Source organism: Asparagus officinalis, chromosome 2 (assembly GCF_001876935.1).
Source record: "Asparagus officinalis chromosome 2, Aspof.V1, whole genome shotgun sequence".
Taxonomy (NCBI): domain Eukaryota; kingdom Viridiplantae; phylum Streptophyta; class Magnoliopsida; order Asparagales; family Asparagaceae; genus Asparagus; species Asparagus officinalis.
This window is the reverse complement of record NC_033795.1, coordinates 43,566,243-43,584,441: the sequence shown is the minus strand read 5'-3', so window position 1 is coordinate 43,584,441 and position 18,199 is coordinate 43,566,243. Positions and strand designations below refer to the sequence as shown.

Here is an 18,199-nt window from a genome sequence, read left to right as displayed (position 1 = left end):
GGCTTTCACATGTGTGGCTCAACAAAAATTTGGTTATGTTAAGCTCCAAAGAAACAAGGTGAACTGAAATAATTTGGCATGAAATTTAAGTTATTTAAGGGTTTAAATTTTGTTTTCTGTGGTTTGGAGGAAAGTGACGTTTGTCAAGCATCTGATTAGCAGACAACTCTATCCTTAAGAGACAATAATAATCACTAGGGGTGTTTAATGTATTGAAACTTCGTGGTGGTTTCAAGCAATCTCAGTTAGTCTTGACTCTTGACTAGTGTTATCAACATGGAAGGCGTAAATGCAGGGCGCAAAAGCTCATTACCATACTATGCGCACAAGGTGCGAGATACACACCTCGGCCCTCGCTGAAGTGGGGACATGCGAAATTTATATTATGAAGATAACAAATATAGAATTCTAAGTTAAAATTATTGTTATACTATCTGTATGAAATCTAAGTTTCTAATAGTCTTACATTTTAGTTTTGCCTTTTGAATGTAACCAAAACATCCAAAGAAGAAAAAGATAGAAAGTGGAACAATAGCATTGCATTGAAGCAGCAAACCAGTGTTGTTGTTAAACCTTTCACTACTGCAGTACTGAGGTGGTTATTGCTGCTTGCAACTTACTTTATGTTTTTAATTGTGTTACCAAGTATGAAACCCAACAACAGTTGGGCGTTGCTTCAGCCAAAAAGTGTAACATGCTTTCAAGGCCACTAAGACCATATGCAGCAGGGGTTATTTGAAGAGATATTTGGTTGCAGCAGGAGTTTTTTGAAAAGGTGAATCAAAAAGATAAGGCCAAGGGGTGAAAAATTCACCCCGGGTATTTCTGACCTGGTGGGCCCCACCTCATTAAATGCATGGCAGGTTTATTAAAAAAAAAAATTAAATAGAAGCCGCCCAATCAGAAACGGGCACGTGGACGCGTGCATGGAGGCTGCAGGCGCATGCCTGCCAGCTGCCGCGTGGCGAAATCTGATTGGGCGACAATTTTTGTTTTCCTCATTATTTTTAATTGATATTTTTTGAGATAAATACAATGAATTAATTTATAATTTTTATACCATTAATTTTCATTTTTCAAACTCTATAAATAGAGATTAACTTTGTGTCATTTGAACACAAAAAAAAAATCTGAGTTTCTACACCCTATTCTTCTTCTTTCTACAATTTGAAGCTAGTTTCTTCATGGATCCTTCACAAAACTATCCTAATTTTTCCTACAACTACAACTTTCCTAACCAACCTCAAAATACCCTCCCTCAACCACAACATCCAAATATACAACGCCCCGAAAATACTCAAAATACGGGGATGCAGCCCAATTTTCAAATGCCGTACATGATGCAACCAAATTTCGGCATGCAATATCCTTATCTTCCTTACGGTTATCCTCCAGTTCCGGGAAGCAGCTATGTTCCCTCCCATATGAATTGTCCTAACACGGAGTCGAGTGAGCCAGCGACACCCCGGTTTAGTAGCGGATCTACAGATATCCCAGAATTTTCTACCCAAATGTCTTTGGGAAATGTTGGTGGGGATACTCCTCACAGTTTTCTCCCTCCAAACCAACAATCAGCAAAGAGATCAAGTTATGAAACTTGGACCACCGAAGACAACATACTTTTACTAACTGGCAAAGAGATCAAGTTATGAAACTTGGACCACCGAAGACAACATACTTTTACTAACTGGTTATTTTCACGTTAGTAATGATAGTGAGTTGGGGAACAACCAAAAGGGTAAAACTTTCTGGGGTAAAATTACATAGTACGTGAATGAGAACGCCAAAAGTGGAAAGGAGAGGATTGTCTCGGTGCCATAGTCATTTCAAAGACATCAACAGAAAGATATCCAGTTTCATTGGCTGCTACAGTACTGCATGTAGGGAGAAGCGTAGCGGTTGGTCCGATGAAAACTACATATCCAAGGCAAGAGAGTTGTACTTTGAGAAAATAGGTACGACGTTTAATTTGGTGGATGAGTGGAAGGTGGTTCGTAATCAACCCAAATATATGACAGGAGGAAATGCATCCGGTAGTAGTGGCTCTAAAAGAAAGAGTAGTGGTGAGGATGTTGAATCATCAACTCCTACCCTTGTACGTCCAGAGGGTAGGGACGTGGCAAAGAAGAAAGCTAGAGGTTCCTCTAGTAAAACATCTGTGTCAAGGAAATCAAAGGGGGCAATTGAGGAGGAGTTATCTAAGCTAGTCAGTGCTCATGAAAAATTTGAAGAGAAAAGATCAAGTACTGCTTCAGCTATGAATAACCTGGCTCATTCCAAGAATATGGAGATGTGGTTATTCTTGAAAAACAAACCAGATCGTGACGATGAAGATGAAGAAGCTTATAATATGTTGAGGAAGAACCTGTTTGGAAAATAAGACCTTCTCAAGAAGTTATGATTGTGTGTTTTCTTTCTGATGTTTTTGTGTGCCGTTTGTTTAATTTTGGAGTTGTGTGGGTGCCTATGTTTGTTGAATGTATTAATAAAAGTGTTGTTTATGTTTGAATAAAATTGTTGTTTATGTTTCAATAAAGCCGATTGATAATGACTTCTCACTGCATAATAGTACAAAAGATACAATTACTACTCACTGCAAAAACAAACAAATGTTGAATTGACCTTTCACTGCAAAAAAATACTAAGGATGAAATGACTACACCTGCATAATAATACAAAATATGAATTGACAACTCTCTGCACATGCTTGCCCTATGACACATGTCTCTGATGTTGCATGCCTTACGACACATGTCTCTGATGTTGCATGCCCTATGACACATGTCTCTGCAATTGCATGTGAATTCAATTATTTGAACAACTACTCTTCATTATATAAACTGATCAGATGCACATCATAAGTATACCTATCAACATTTCAAAAATCATAGCATCCAACGGATCCTTTCCTAAATGAGTTTAGTCTAGAAGAGTTCCAACAACAATGGGAAATAGAAGAAAAAAATACTTGATAGGCAACGAGAACTTCTTGAAGAATTGCAAAGGAGAAGCGAACAACCACGTAAGAGGAAATCCATACATAGAGATCATCATGCAGCGCATGAGAGACTCATGGCCGACTACTTTGCCGAGTCATGCACTTACACTGACGCCCAGTTCCGACGCAGGTATCGAATGAAAAGACCTCTCTTTCTACGAATTATGGACTCTATATCAAATTACGAGGATTACTTCACACAACGGCGCAATAATGCGGGCAAGCTTGGGTTAACGCCTATCCAGAAGTGTACGGCTGCCATACGCATGCTCGCATATGGAGTCGCGCCGGTGCTTGCCTATCCAGAAGTGTACGGCTGCCATACGCATGCTCGCATATGGAGTCGCAGCCGATGCTTGTGATGACTACATCAAGATAGGAGAATCCACTGCTATCGAGTGTACTCGCAAGTTTTGCGAAGGGGTAATAGCATTGTTTGAAGATGAATACTTACGACGATCAAATGTGGAAGACTTGCAGAGGTTGCTCCAAGTTGGACATGAACGTGGATTCCCAGGGATGATTGGAAGTATTGATTGCATGCACTGGCAGTGGAAAAATTGTCCTAAGACCATCTCCAGCAAGAGGTGAAATTTCACCTCATTCTCTCCTGCCACATCACTTTATTTAATTCAATAATCTTTATTTTCCTATCAACTCTACAGCAGGAGATTTTTCAGAAAGTTTTTTACTTTATTTGGGACCCACCATAAACCACTTCACTTCAACATATACCCCACCATATTTATTCATTCTTTTTCCTATTTCATATATATTACTATTTTATTATTATTATTATTATTATTATAACTCATATATTTATAATTATAATTTATTAATAATTCAATAAATAATATATAATATTTAAATATATATTATTAATTTAATTTTCAATAATATTTTTATGTTAACATAAAATAACACACGGTTTTATTAAGCATACGGAAAACCAAACACACCCAAATTATTGAAAACATTAAAGAAAACACACACTAAATTGCTAAATCTAATCGGAGGTTGTCCCAAACTTCTGCCAAATGTGCTCGATGAGATCCTTCTTCAGCTGAATATGTTGGGTCTTATCTCGTAGTTCCGCTCTAGTCTGATTATCTGCCTCAGATCGGTGTTGAACATGGACTTGAAACTCCGGCAACACGTCTGTTTGAACATTGAAAGAGGCGCTAGAGCTAGCATTGTTCGACGGTTCAAAGTCGATATTTTCCCAATTTCGCGAATACGTATCTCGTTCATCCTCTACTATCATGTTATGTAAAATAATTCACGTCCTCATTATTTTTCCTAAGACATCAAGATCCCACATTCTAGCTGGTTGGCGGACAATAGCGAAGCGTGCTTGGAGTACCCCGAATGCGCGTTCCACGTCCTTCCTGCATGATTCCTGTTGTTTGGCAAAAAATTGATGTTTGATGCCTTGGGGCATTTGAATTGACTGCACGAAGACAGACCACTTAGGGTAGATTCCGTCGGCAAGATAGTATGCAAGATTATACTCTCGCCCATTCACGGTGAAGTTTACCCGTGGAGCTTCACCTGACTCAATGTCGTCAAAAACCGGTGACCTATCTAGTACATTTATGTCATTCAAACTACCAGGAAGCCCTAAAAAAGCATGCCATATCCACAAATCATATGACGCAACTGCCTCGAGGATAACTGTTGCCGTCCCCTTGTGTCCACTAGTAAACTGTCCTTGCCAAGCCTTAGGACAATTTTTCCACTGCCAGTGCATGCAATCAATACTTCCAATCATCCCTGGGAATCCACGTTCCTGTCCAACTTGGAGCAACCTCTGCAAGTCTTCCACATTTGGTCGTCGTAAGTATTCATCTTGAAACAATGCTATTACCCCTTCGCAAAACTTGCGAGTACACTCGATAGCAGTGGATTCTCCTATCTTGACGTACTCATCACAAGCATCGGCTGCGACTCCATATGCGAGCATGCGTATGGCAGCCGTACACTTCTGGATAGGCGTTAACCCAAGCTTGCCCGCATTATTGCGCCGTTGTGTGAAGTAATCGTCGTAATTTGATATAGAGTCCACAATTCGTAGAAAGAGAGGCCTTTCATTCGATACCTGTGTCGGAACTGGGCGTTAGTGTAAGTGCATGACCCGGCAAAGTAGTCGGCCATGAGTCTCTCATGCGCTGCATGATGATCTCTATGTATGGATTTCCTCTTACGTGGTTGTTCGCTTCTCCTTTGCAATTCTTCAAGAAGTTCTCGCTGCCTATCAAGTATTTTTTCTTCTATTTCCCATTGTTGTTGGAACTCTTCTAGACTAAACTCATTTAGGAAAGGATCCATTGGATGCTATGATTTTTGAAATGTTGATAGGTATACTTATGATGTGCATCTGATCAGTTTATATAATGAAGGGTAGTTGTTCAAATAATTGAATTCACATGCAATTGCAGAGACATGTGTCATAGGGCATGCATGTGCAGAGAGTTGTCAATTCATATTTTGTATTATTATGCAGGTGTAGTCATTTCATCCTTTGTATTTTTTGCAGTGAAAGGTCAATTCAACATTTGTTTGTTTTTGCAGTGAGTAGTAATTGTATCTTTTGTACTATTATGCAGTGAGAAGTCAATATCAATCGGCTTTATTGAAACATAAACAACAATTTTATTCAAACATAAACAACACTTTTATTAATACATTCAACAAACATAGGCACCCACACAACTCCAAAATTAAACAAACGGCACACAAAAACATCAGAAAGAAAACACACAATCATAACTTCTTGAGAAGGTCTTATTTTCCAAACAGGTACTTCCTCAACATATTATAAGCTTTTTCATCTTCATCGTCACGATCTGGTTTGTTTTTCAAGAATAACCACATCTCCATATTCTTGGAATGAGCCAGGTTATTCATAGCTGAAGCAGTACTTGATCTTTTCTCTTCAAATTTTTCATGAGCACTGACTAGCTTAGATAACTCCTCCTCAATTGCCCCCTTTGATTTCCTTGACACAGATGTTTTACTAGAGGAACCTCTAGCTTTCTTCTTTGCCACGTCCCTACCCTCTGGACGTACAAGGGTAGGAGTTGATGATTCAACATCCTCACCACTACTCTTTCTTTTAGAGCCACTACTACCGGATGCATTTCCTCCTGTCATATATTTGGGTTGATTACGAACCACCTTCCACTCATCCACCAAATTAAACGTCGTACCTATTTTCTCAAAGTACAACTCTCTTGCCTTGGATATGTAGTTTTCATCGGACCAACCGCTACGCTTCTCCCTACATGCAGTACTGTAGCAGCCAATGAAACTGGATATCTTTCTGTTGATGTCTTTGAAATGACTATGGCACCGAGACACAATCCTCTCCTTTCCACTTTTGGCGTTCTCATTCACGTACTGTGTAATTTTACCCCAGAAAGTTTTACCCTTTTGGTTGTTCCCCAACTCACTATCATTACTAACGTGAAAATAACCAGTTAGTAAAAGTATGTTGTCTTCGGTGGTCTAAGTTTCATAACTTGATCTCTTTGATGATTGTTGGGTTGGAGGGAGAAAACTGTGAGGAGTATCCCCACCAACATTTCCCAAAGACATTTGGGTGGAAAATTCTGGGATATCTGTAGATCCGCTACTAAACCGGGGTGTCGCTGGCTCACTCGACTCCGTGTTAAGACAATTCATATGGGAGGGAACATAGCTGCTTCCTGGAACTGGAGGATAACCGTAAGGAAGATAAGGATATTGCATGCCGAAATTTGGTTGCATCATGTACGGCATTTGAAAATTGGGCTGCATCCCCGTATTTTGAGTATTTTCGGGGCGTTGTATATTTGGATGTTGTGGTTGAGGGAGGGTATTTTGAGGTTGGTTAGGAAAGTTGTAGTTGTAGGAAAAATTAGGATAGTTTTGTGAAGGATCCATGAAGAAACTAGCTTCAAATTGTAGAAAGAAGAAGAATAGGGTGTAGAAACTCAGATTTTTTTTTGTGTCCAAATGACACAAAGTTAGTCTCTATTTATAGAGTTTGAAAAATAAAAATTAATGGTATAAAAATTATAAATTAATTCATTTAATTCATTGTATTTTTCTCAAAAAATATCAATTAAAAATAAGGAGGAAAACAAAAATTGCCGCCCAATCAGATTTCGCCACGCGGCAGCTGGCAGGCATGCGCCTGCAGCCTCCATGCACGCGTCCACGTGCCCGTTTCTAATTGGGCGGCTTCTATTTAATTTTTTTTAATAAACCTGCCATGCATTTAATGAGGTGGGGCCCACCAGGTCAGAAATACCCGGGGTGAATTTTTCACCCCTTAGCCTTGTCTTTTTGATTCACCTTTTCAAAAAACTCCTGCTGCAACCAAATATCTCTTCAAATAACCCCTGCTGCATATGGTCTAAGGCTTGGCAAGGGCAGTTTACTAGTGGACACAAGGGGACGGCAACAGTTATCCTCGAGGCAGTTGCGTCATATGATTTGTGGATATGACATGTTTTTTTAGGGCTTCCTGGTAGTTTGAATGACATAAATGTACTAGATAGGTCACCGGTTTTTGACGACATTGAGTCGGGTGAAGCTCCACGGGTAAACTTCACCGTGAATGGGCGGGAGTACAATCTTGCATACTATCTTGCCGACGGAATCTACCCTAAGTGGCCTGTCTTCGTGCAGTCAATTCAAATGCCCTAAGGCAACAAACATCAATTTTTTGCCAAACAACAGGAATCATGCAGGAAGGACGTGGAACGCGCATTCGGGGTACTCCAAGCACGCTTCGCTATTGTCCGCCAACCAGCTAGAATGTGGGATCTTGATGTCTTAGGAAAAATAATGAGGGCGTGCATTATTTTACATAACATGATAGTAGAGGATGAACGAGATACGTATTCGCGAAACTGGGAAAATATCGACTTTGAACCGTCGAACAATGCTAGCTCTAGCGCCTCTTTTAATGTTCAAACAGACGTGTTGCCGGAGTTTCAAGTCCATGTTCAACACCGATCTGAGGCAGATAATCAGACTAGAGCGGAACTACGAGATAAGACCCAACATATTCAGCTGAAGAAGGATCTCATCGAGCACATTTGGCAGAAGTTTGGGACAACCTCCGATTAGATTTAGCAATTTAGTGTGTTTTCTTTAATGTTTTCAATAATTTGGGTGTGTTTGATTTTTCGTATGCTTAATAAAATCGTGTGTTATTTTATGTTAATTTAAAAATATTATTGAAAATTAAATTAATAATATATATTTAAATATTATATATTATTTATTGAATTATTAATAAATTATAATTATAAATATATGAGTTATATTAATAATAATAATAATAAAATAGTAATATATATGAAATAGGAAAAAGAATGAATAAATATGGTGGGGTATATGTTGAAGTGATGTGGTTATGGTGGGGCCCAAATAAAGTAAAAAACTTTCTGAAAAATCTCCTGCTGTAGAGTTGATAGGGAAATGAAGATTATTAAATTAAATAAAGTGATGTGGCAGGAGAGAAGGAGGTGAAATTTCACCTCCTGCTGGAGATGGTCTAAGGGCGTGGACCTGTCTGGCAGAAGAGGAGCACCCTGCATGTGCTATGGGGAGCTGCTACTGCACACTGCAGTGCCTTGGGCATCAGGCGCAGCCTTCAGTGGACTTGATGTAGAACTGTCTTCAACTACGTCCCATGAACATGGGCAAACAAAACAAAACAACACTGTCACATCAACTTCTGGGAGCATACCCAAATTGAAGTATCAGATCGGCTGAGGTTATTCTAAGATAGGGAATGTTCATGGTACAAAGAGCTTGCCATGATATTATATGATGCATTTGCATCTAACTACAAATTTTCACTAGTTAACTAGATGTGATTGAAAAACTTAAAAAAAATGTCTAAGAAGGATAACAAACAGCCCTTAAAAACTGATTTGTAGCATATTTTTTGGATCGACATCTTCAGTATTGATGCATGTGAATCTTGCTGATCAGAGATTATAATTTTAACAGTACCACCGATGATTTTAAAACTAAAAGTCTAATTATCATATGCTATTGGACTTCCATGTTTCTTTCTTAAGGGACTTGATCTAGTGATAACATTAATCTCCATAATCACTCTATAAGAAATCTCCACAATAATTTTGCAAGAATTTTGTCCCGTATGAACTGTATTCTGGAAAGAACAATTTTTCAAAATCGACCCATTTAGTTTTTTATTTTTCAAAATCGACCGTTTTTTCTTTTATTTATCAAAACCGACCGGATTTTGTGATTAGCAGATTAATCACTATCCTAAATAGTCGGGGTTGCCAACCCCGACTATTTAGGAGGGTGTTAAACCCTAATTAAGGCCTTTAATTAGGGTTTAACACCCTCCTAAATAGTCGGGGTTGGCAACCCCGACTATTTAGGATAGTGATTAACCTGCTAATCACAAAATCCGGTCGGTTTTGATAAATAAAAGAAAAAACGGTCGATTTTGAAAAATAAAAATCCGAATGAGTCTGTTTTGAAAAATTATTCTTCTGGAAACAACTTATATTATGTTTCACATCATCTTAAGGATTTGTTATTAGGGTGCCTGTTAACGAGTGCAAGTTTCTTCCCCTACGTGATTACAAGTGGTTGGGTTCTTCTTTCCTTACAGGGTTCTTGATTTGAAGTTCTTCTAGTGTTGATGGTGCATATACTGATATACATACTAGAAATATACAATAGGAGTGCAAGCTTGGATATAAGAAGATTGTTTTGTAAGGTAAGGATTATAATTACTTGATGTAACTCTCATCTTGATAGTGGATTATTTGATTGCTGATTCACCCGCGGACAATCGTGTAACTCTTGTCTCTTGCTGTCTTGATTTCTCCCTTTACTTAACATCTATCCTCCATACCGTTACTAGAACCAAGGTTCTACTCCGGAGTCCTATATTAGACATGAATTAAACTAGCAATTCTATTTAGCAGTTTTCAATACAAGAATGTCTTTCAGGGGATTTATATTGTAATCATTTCTTTCCTGGTTTGATTAATGGGTTAATGGATCCTTTCAGACCTTTAATATTTCTTGATTTCCATTTAATAAATCGTAAAACATCAGACATTCAATTTTGAAAATTTTTGCTGGAACCTTGTGTAGTTATTAGTATGCTTATTATTAACATGTACATTACAAATATGTGCACACCTCCCCACCCCCCTCTTTGCTGTTGTTGGGGGGTTTAACAGACCAGGCAGAAACACATACAAACCCTTATACATTTTTTTCCCCTCTCAATAAACTATATGTCATATGACAGTTGTAGAAAACCTCTATCATGCATTTCACTTTTGTCTTTATGAACAAGTAAAAAAGAAAACCTATATAAAAATTCAAGCTGAGTTATGGTTGTCAATTTATTGGGACCAATGCAGAGCCCACCTACCAGGGTAAGTGTCTCCACCTTAATTTTCTGTTAGCAAAATAGATGTGGTAAGGGCTCAAGTGTAAGTTGTATTCTGTTGCTAGTTAGTTTTTGCTGCATATTTGTTCTTATTTTGTGCATATATGCTTGGAAGGATAATATGTTAGTATAAGCTTTTCTGTTGCCAATATGTATTCATATGTAGAGCTGTCCAAACGGGCTGGCCCGACCTGGCCTGGCCCGGATTTTCGGGTTCGGGCCGAGCAAAATGCCTAGCCCGGACCCGGACCCGAGGTGCCCGCGCAGGGCCCGGGTCCAGGTCCGGGCCAAACCGGGCCGGGCTTCGGGCCGGCTCTGATTTTCTTTTTTTTTGTATTTTTTTGATTTTTTAATTTTTTATTAAAAATTGATTAGAAAATTAATTTAAAGCATACATTAATAACCATATCATACTATAATTATATATAGTACATTAGAAATATGTATGTAACTATGTAAGTATATATAAGTATACATTAATGACAATATATACTTCAAAAAATATATATACGTATGCATTAATGACCATATATATATACGTATGCATTAATGACCATATCATACTATAATTATATATAAAAAATATAAAAAAAATATATTATATATAAAATTAAAAAACGGGCCGGCCGGGCCCGGGTTGGGCTTCACCACATTGGTCTGGACATGGGTACAGGGCCCGGCCTGCCTGGCTTTTCCGGGCCTTATCCGGGCCCGGGCCGGGTTTGGGCCTAGCCGGGTCCGGGCCTGAAGCCCATTTGGACAACCCTATTCATATGCTCTCTTTTTTCTATCTTGCTGCTGGTCACCGTTTAGAGCTTTATCACCAGAACCTGGTTGTCGGTAGTTCTATGATTAATCTCATTGCAATATCTGCATTACATCTGCTTAGCTAATGATTGCATATGTGCATATATTTGTAAGTTACCTTAGTAAACCCGCTAAAGATGTCATTTACACGTGACATCTTGTTGACAACATTTTTTGTCGGAAAGAAGTATACTCACTGATATTTCCAAGCAATTACTAACGTCTATTGGGAAGAAATGACTGATATTTTGTTCGAATGCTTGACTTAATAATCTACTGAATGAATATATCACTAGAATTATTATTTTTGACTACCATCTACATAGATTTATTATATTTCTCACTGGGACACGGCTGTAGTCATACGGAGCTCAAAAACTGGGCCTTTTGTTAGAGAAGAACAGCCTATCGACCTTCACTTGTCAGCATTCCACAGTTGGATACAGTGTAATTTCTTGTTGTCTATTCAAATCATGCAGTCCCAATCATCTAAGTTATGCTCTATGATTAAGAAGCAACTTTTGGTGGAGTTGGCAGACATCGATGAAGACAACATGGCATTGTACTGTGCTCTCCCAGTGACAGGCACTATTTAACTACTGGGCGCTTTGATGAAGTTAGAAGACTTGGATGTTTGAAGGTCGTGCATTAATTTGGGAAAGTAGGTGGACTTTGAAGTGGGTTCAGAGGTTGGATAGTTATATTCATGATCTTACTTAGGAGTTGGATGGTATTTTTCAGCAAATTCGAGGGAATACAAGCTCGAAACGGGAGTAATTGCTACATGGATCTGGCATGGGCTGATTTTTGCATGGAATGAAATAACAGTTAGTTGGATCAAAATCAGGGAGGTTTTTTGAATTTGATAGGCAGCTTGAGGTGGATTGTGCTGGACAATGGTCTTTGATGCTTAAACAGTTAAACTGGCATGGATTTGAGAAAAGGAAAAGAAATGAGAGAATATTTCTCTTGAGAAACCCATTTGTGGAACTTTACTAGCTAGTTCAATCAACTGCACTTCCGTGTTCCGCAAAGTGAGAACTAATTCCTTTTCTAAGACACTGAGTCCCATTTTAGATAGGAATACTTACTATGACTTTTAGGTCATTTGAATGTTTTGGGAAGCTTATGACTGTATTCTGATATTATGAAAGTGTAAACCCTGTAGGTCTAGGGTTCTTCTTTATGCTGTGTTTGGATGGATGGTAGAGAAGGGAAGGGGAAGAGAAATTTGAGTTTAACATTGTTTGGAAGTAGATTGAAGAGGAAATGTCTGCTCTTTAGGTTTGAGCTATAGATTAATGGTTGATTAATATGGTTGGATTCGGTATTTCTTTAGGGATCGACCATCCGGCACACTCTTAGCTAATGCCAGGTTTTATTCTAATTGTGAATTATATTTGCGATATCTTTTTTATTTACTCCATCAAGGGGAAATTTGTATATAAAGATGTGGTTGACATTTTCATTTTTCAAGCTTATTTAAGAGGTATGTTGGAACTCTGCCATCTCTCCTTATATGAGTTATCTTTTACAGTTTGTTATTGTCAGTTTTATTAAAAAATGTCAAAATTTACCTAGCTACCTAATTAAGTATTTCCTGGTAAGATTGATGAGGAGTTTTCATCTGAAACAAGTCCTATAGAATATTTGCCAGCTAAACAAGGCCTTTTCTGTTGTCTAAGAACAAAGCAATAAAGGCTAGAAACAAAGTCAAATTGTGTTTTAATCCTCTAGCATTGGCTGCATTATAGAGATTGGAGAAAACTTGCAAAAGCTCTGATATTCTGTTGCCCAACCAAACAAAAGGTAAATTCTTGGTCCAAACGAGGTTGACAATTTTTTGACAGGCTGTTAGGTTCAAGGACGCAATCAACCATTTGGTGAAGATGATGATGATGATGATTAAAGAAACTGATATCTGAATGTTCTAACTGAAAAGATAGCTGAAAGATAAAGGTTTAGTTTAGAGCTAGCTATATATTCAAAGAGAGCATTTAATTTAAAGGAGGAGAAAAAAAAAAAGAAAAGGAGGAGCTGGCTCTTCATTTAGGAAGCTTCACATCCTACTTTCTCAGTCCTCAAGCATCCATCACATGGGTAGTAGGGGATGCACAGGGCCCACTCTCATTTTCAATTTTGCCTACCAACCTCTCTCTCTCTCTCTCTCATATCACTTACTTAGAGACCTCTCTCTCTCATATCTCTCACTCTCTCTAAGTGCCCTCCTCTCTTTAGGCTGAGAGCCACATTGCAATAGATCTCCCTTCTATGCTCTCCTCTCTGGAGCTATTCTCTTAGAAACTAATCTCTCATTTGGTGTTCCTAATTTGTGGGGGGAAAAAAGAAATGAGTAAAGGAGATCAGAACTTCCTTAAGATACAGGTATCGTTTCGTTTGTTCTTTTGTACCAGTTTCTTTTGTAGCTCTTTCTGTTCAACTCTATTGTTCTGAGATATTTACTGTTTGCACAAAACTTACAGACCTGTGTTCTTAAAGTGCACATTCACTGTGATGGATGCAAGCAGAAAGTCAAGAAACTGCTCCAGAAGATTGATGGTATGTCCTGTCGATCGGTTGATGACTTGTTCTTTAGTATTTTTTTTTCCTTGATAATTTTTTCCAATCCATTGTTTGTTAATTTATTTTTACGAAATTTGCAGGGGTTTATACTGTCAGCATCGATCCAGACCACGGCAAGGTGACTGTTTCTGGTAGTGTTGATCCTTCTACACTTATCAAGAAGCTGAGTAAATCTGGCAAGCATGCAGAACTTCTAGCTCCAAAGGGTGGCAGCGGCAACAACAATAACAACAACAAGAACAACAACATCAGCGGCAACAACAACAATTTCCTAGAGCAGCTCCAGAAACTAAAACTCGAAGGCGGGCAATCGCAGCAGAAAGACAACGGAAAGCCTCAAAAGGGTAAAGGCGGCGACAGTGGTGAAAGACAAGAAGGGCCAGCAGCCTCCTCAGAATATGTTCAAAGATCTGAAGCTGCCTCAGTTGAAGGGCTTCAACTTGCCTCCCCCAAAGGACCAGAAGAATGTCAAGTTCAGCCTCCCCGACGATTTTGACGACGGAAGCGATTTCGACGACGATGAGTTTGATGACTACGATGACGATGATGATTTTGATGATCTTGATGGCATTGATGATGACGATGACTTTGATGATGTTCTAAAGCCGATGAACGCAAAAGCCATGAGTGATAATAAGAAGGGTAATGATAAGAAGGGAGGCGAGAAGAGTAATGGTGGTAAGAAAGACGGCAAAACGGTAGAGAAGGATAACAAGGGCGGGAGTAATAATAATGGGAAAAATAGCAAGAAAGGAGGTGAGAAGAATGAAGTCCCAGCAATGAATCCCAAAATGATGGGCCATGGGCCCAACATAGGAAATGGGCCATTAGGAGCAATCCAAGGCTTATCCACAAGGAGACAAGCAATTCAAGGCATGCCAGTAGGCCAATCATTACCAGCACAGCAGCAGACGAATACATTGGCAAGATGACGGCAGCAAACAGCAGCAGCAGATCAGCAAGCACGCAGATTGATGATGAAACATGAACATGAACAACGGGCCGACGGTCTATGGGCAGCCGATGGGCTTCATGCCGGCGCCTCCGGCGTACGCGGAGCCTTACACAAACTACTTCAGTGATGAGAATACCAACAGCGGCTGTTCAGTTATGTGAATGTTACCGAGGGTAACAAAAAATGGCAGTTCAAAGAGGTTATCAAGTAATAAATACATCTTTTGCTTTGGGTGTTTTCTCCTTGAAGATGAAAGTTAGGTACAACTAGGTGTATGTTTGTTGTTATTATTATTATTATGTTATAGAAGAGTTTGGTAAAAGATTTAAAGCTTGGATTCTCTTATAGCCCTGCGAGAGATGAGAGGGGGGTATTGTAGTTTTTATCTTCTTTTTCTTGGCATCTGTCAATATATATTTGTTGATAAGTTTAAAGTTAGTAAAAGTAAGTTCCAGCATTTTATTTATGTGACGAGTGCTTTATTTTCTTATCCCTCGATGAATATCAAATTAATCAAAAGGGCTGGTTTCCTGTTCCTGCCGCATGATGCGGTGACGAGAGGTTGTGCACCTTTATTTCTCTTTTAATTAGATATATATTAAATGCATACACAATTGATGAGCTTAAAGTTTGTGCAAGTGAGCTCTTAATGCTATAGTAATATTTTTTTTTTCCTTTCTTTTTCCTAGAGATCCTATCCTTTGCTTATCTCAATGGTTGGTCGTTGTGGTTGTGAGGGAGGAGTGGCCACACGCAATTAGTAAGGCTACTGAGTATGCATGTGGGCGTCATGATGAGTGATGATATTGAAGGTCAACATCACTGGTGGGGATAAGTGTCTAGCTATGACTACATGAAGTTTTTATATTGCTATAAAGTGAAGGTATGCTGTTTGGTGCTTGAGACCAATAGAAAAGAAAAAAGTGACTTTTGGCCAAACCCCCCTTATTTTGAGGAAAATATCTATAAATACCATTTTGGCGGTGGCCGGTGGGTGTTTAAATATATGTAAATTTTCTACAATGGAGACGAAGAGGTCGTAGTTGCTAATTGTTGATATGTTTGGTACTAGTTGGAGAAATGAGAAAAGCTAGTGGCATCTTGATTTACAGCTTGAATGTTAGAACACCACGCCCAAGATGTGGGGTGAAGAAAATGGAAGTCTGGATCTTTTACGAAGAGCTTGAAGAATTCAAGGTTGGAAAAGAGTCTTGGTGTTTTCTATGAAATTAAGGTAATATTGAGAAATCATCACTAGGGAAGGTCAATATGTTGAATTGGGATCCTCTTCTCATCCTAATATTTCTTAATGAAGAATTGTGAAGAGTTGGGAGGGGGGCCCACAAGGATGTGTGGGAAAATGAAAGACCATGATGAAAATAAAAGGGTAAGATCTCCTTATTAGGAGATATTAGTAGTTTTTCATTAGGAGAGGATCCGGATCCCAATATGTTAGGGACTTACCTACAAGATTTTTACACTTTATTATCTTAAATTCTATGATACATGCGACAAGTGAAGTTTTCCTCTCAAAGCCTCGATTATTTGTCCCAATGCTAACATAAAAGGCACAAAAGGACATTTGTAGCATTATTCACTTTTGAAAAAGGCATCAACCTAGCATTGCTCTTTTCAAAGATAGGGGTTATCAAGGGACATAGCAAAAACACTTTCCTCATTAGTTGCAGCCCAACAAGAGCATAATGCACATATCTTTGTCACTCATAGTTTGATTAAAGCTTGCTACCCCTATGGATGGGAAAGATTTCAAAGTTGAGGGTACAAAATGCACTATCACTTGTTCCTTGGAATGGTCAAGTTTCAAGGCAGATAACAAAAATTTCCAGTCTCCTTTCAAGTACTTGTTACTATTGCCATTGCATGATGCAAGGATATTTATTTATAGTATAGGATAGCCGAGATATCTATACATGCGACATTTGCTTGGACTTGGGATATTTTCATACTCCATTTAAAAGTAGGAGTTCAGTAAAATCTTTCAATGATCAATATTACCCTTCATTATTTTGAATATTTCATTTATATCTTAATATATTCTAATCATAATTACATCCTATCCTAATCTAACGTGAACAATCTATAGCTTAACAATTTAAAAAATAATATTAATAAAATATATAAAATAACTTTATGGTATTAGTTTGTTAAGATAAAGAAATTATACGTAGCTCACATACTATAATACACGAAGTATTGCAAAAAACCCTAAAAAGTTTTAAGATAGCACAAAATATCCTGAAAAATTTAAAATTATAAAAACCATCGCGATGTCTCAAGACTTAGAATAACAAACATGAAATTAAGAAATTAACAACAGTTTGTGAAGAATATATCTTAAAAATTATAGAAACACCATCAAAAGTTCATAAACAAGCACCCTGAAATTCTAAAATTTTAAAATTTGTAAACAACATAGATGAATTTAAGAGATTACCATGATGCACCCAAAAATTTTTAACATTTTAAAACTTAAATAACAAACATAAAATTAAGAAATTAATATAGCAGCCTCTAAAGAATTTAAAAATTTTAATTAACACCCGTAATATCTCAAAAATTATGGAAACAACCTCAAAAGCTTAAATTATAAAAACTCACCCTAAAATTCTAAAATTTTAAAATTTGCAAATATTAAAAAATAAATTCAAGATATTACCCTCAGGCACCTAAAAATTTTAAATTTACCGAAATTATTCTCAAAGTTACAAAAATTATAAAAAAACTCCTTCAAAATTTAAAAATCATAAAAACTCTAAATTTTCAAAATTTTAAACAAGTACACATCAAATCTGGAAAATATTAGTAGACCACTAAATTTTAAAATTTTCCAAAATTAATCTATAGTTTTAATAATTACAAAAAACACCATTAAAATTTTAGAGTTGCAAGAAATATCCTGACATTTAAAAAATTTAATAAGTATTCATAAATTTCATACTTTGTTCTTCAAATACTAAAGAAATTAAATATTAATATTATAATTTAAGGCAAATTGGTAATAAAAAATGTAAGTATTTAGCTTAGATCTTTGTGAAAATGACAGAGGATAGAGCAAAGGTAATATTGTTGACATAACATAAACTCTTATTGGATGCACATTAAAAGAATTCATTGTAGGAAAAAAATGTAGCTTCTAATCTTATTTAAGTACTAAATTAGGATCACAAAGAATTTCACACACACACACACACACACACACACACACATAACATTTATTCTCATTAAAATAGAAAAAAAAATTAAAGTTTATATTTTAAGCAGTTTGTGTTGAACATTGGAAATATATTTAACTTCTTTGTAAAGTAAAATAAGAAGATTAACGATTAACGAGTCCAGGAAAGATAACGACATAAAAAAATACAATTCTAGCTTGACGTTACAATTGATGTAG

At 37.4% G+C, this 18,199-nt stretch overlaps 1 protein-coding gene and 3 pseudogenes across 1 annotated transcript; 3 read left to right on the top strand and 1 right to left on the bottom strand.

The window, feature by feature from the left end:
- LOC109831122 (glutathione S-transferase T2-like) lies at window positions 1,775–2,380 on the top strand. The gene has a single exon (XM_020398460.1). The coding sequence runs from the start codon at window positions 1,775–1,777 to the stop codon at window positions 2,378–2,380; it is 606 nt and encodes a 201-aa protein (XP_020254049.1).
- Window positions 3,963–5,355, bottom strand: LOC109830731 (annotated as a pseudogene).
- Window positions 6,683–8,144, top strand: LOC109831121 (annotated as a pseudogene).
- On the top strand, window positions 12,882–15,253 carry LOC109831118 (annotated as a pseudogene).

Coding starts and splice junctions, on each gene's coding strand:
- LOC109831122 (XM_020398460.1), top strand. CDS start 1,775: ATGAGAACGCCAAAAGTGGAAAGGAGAGGATTGTCTCGGTGCCATAGT.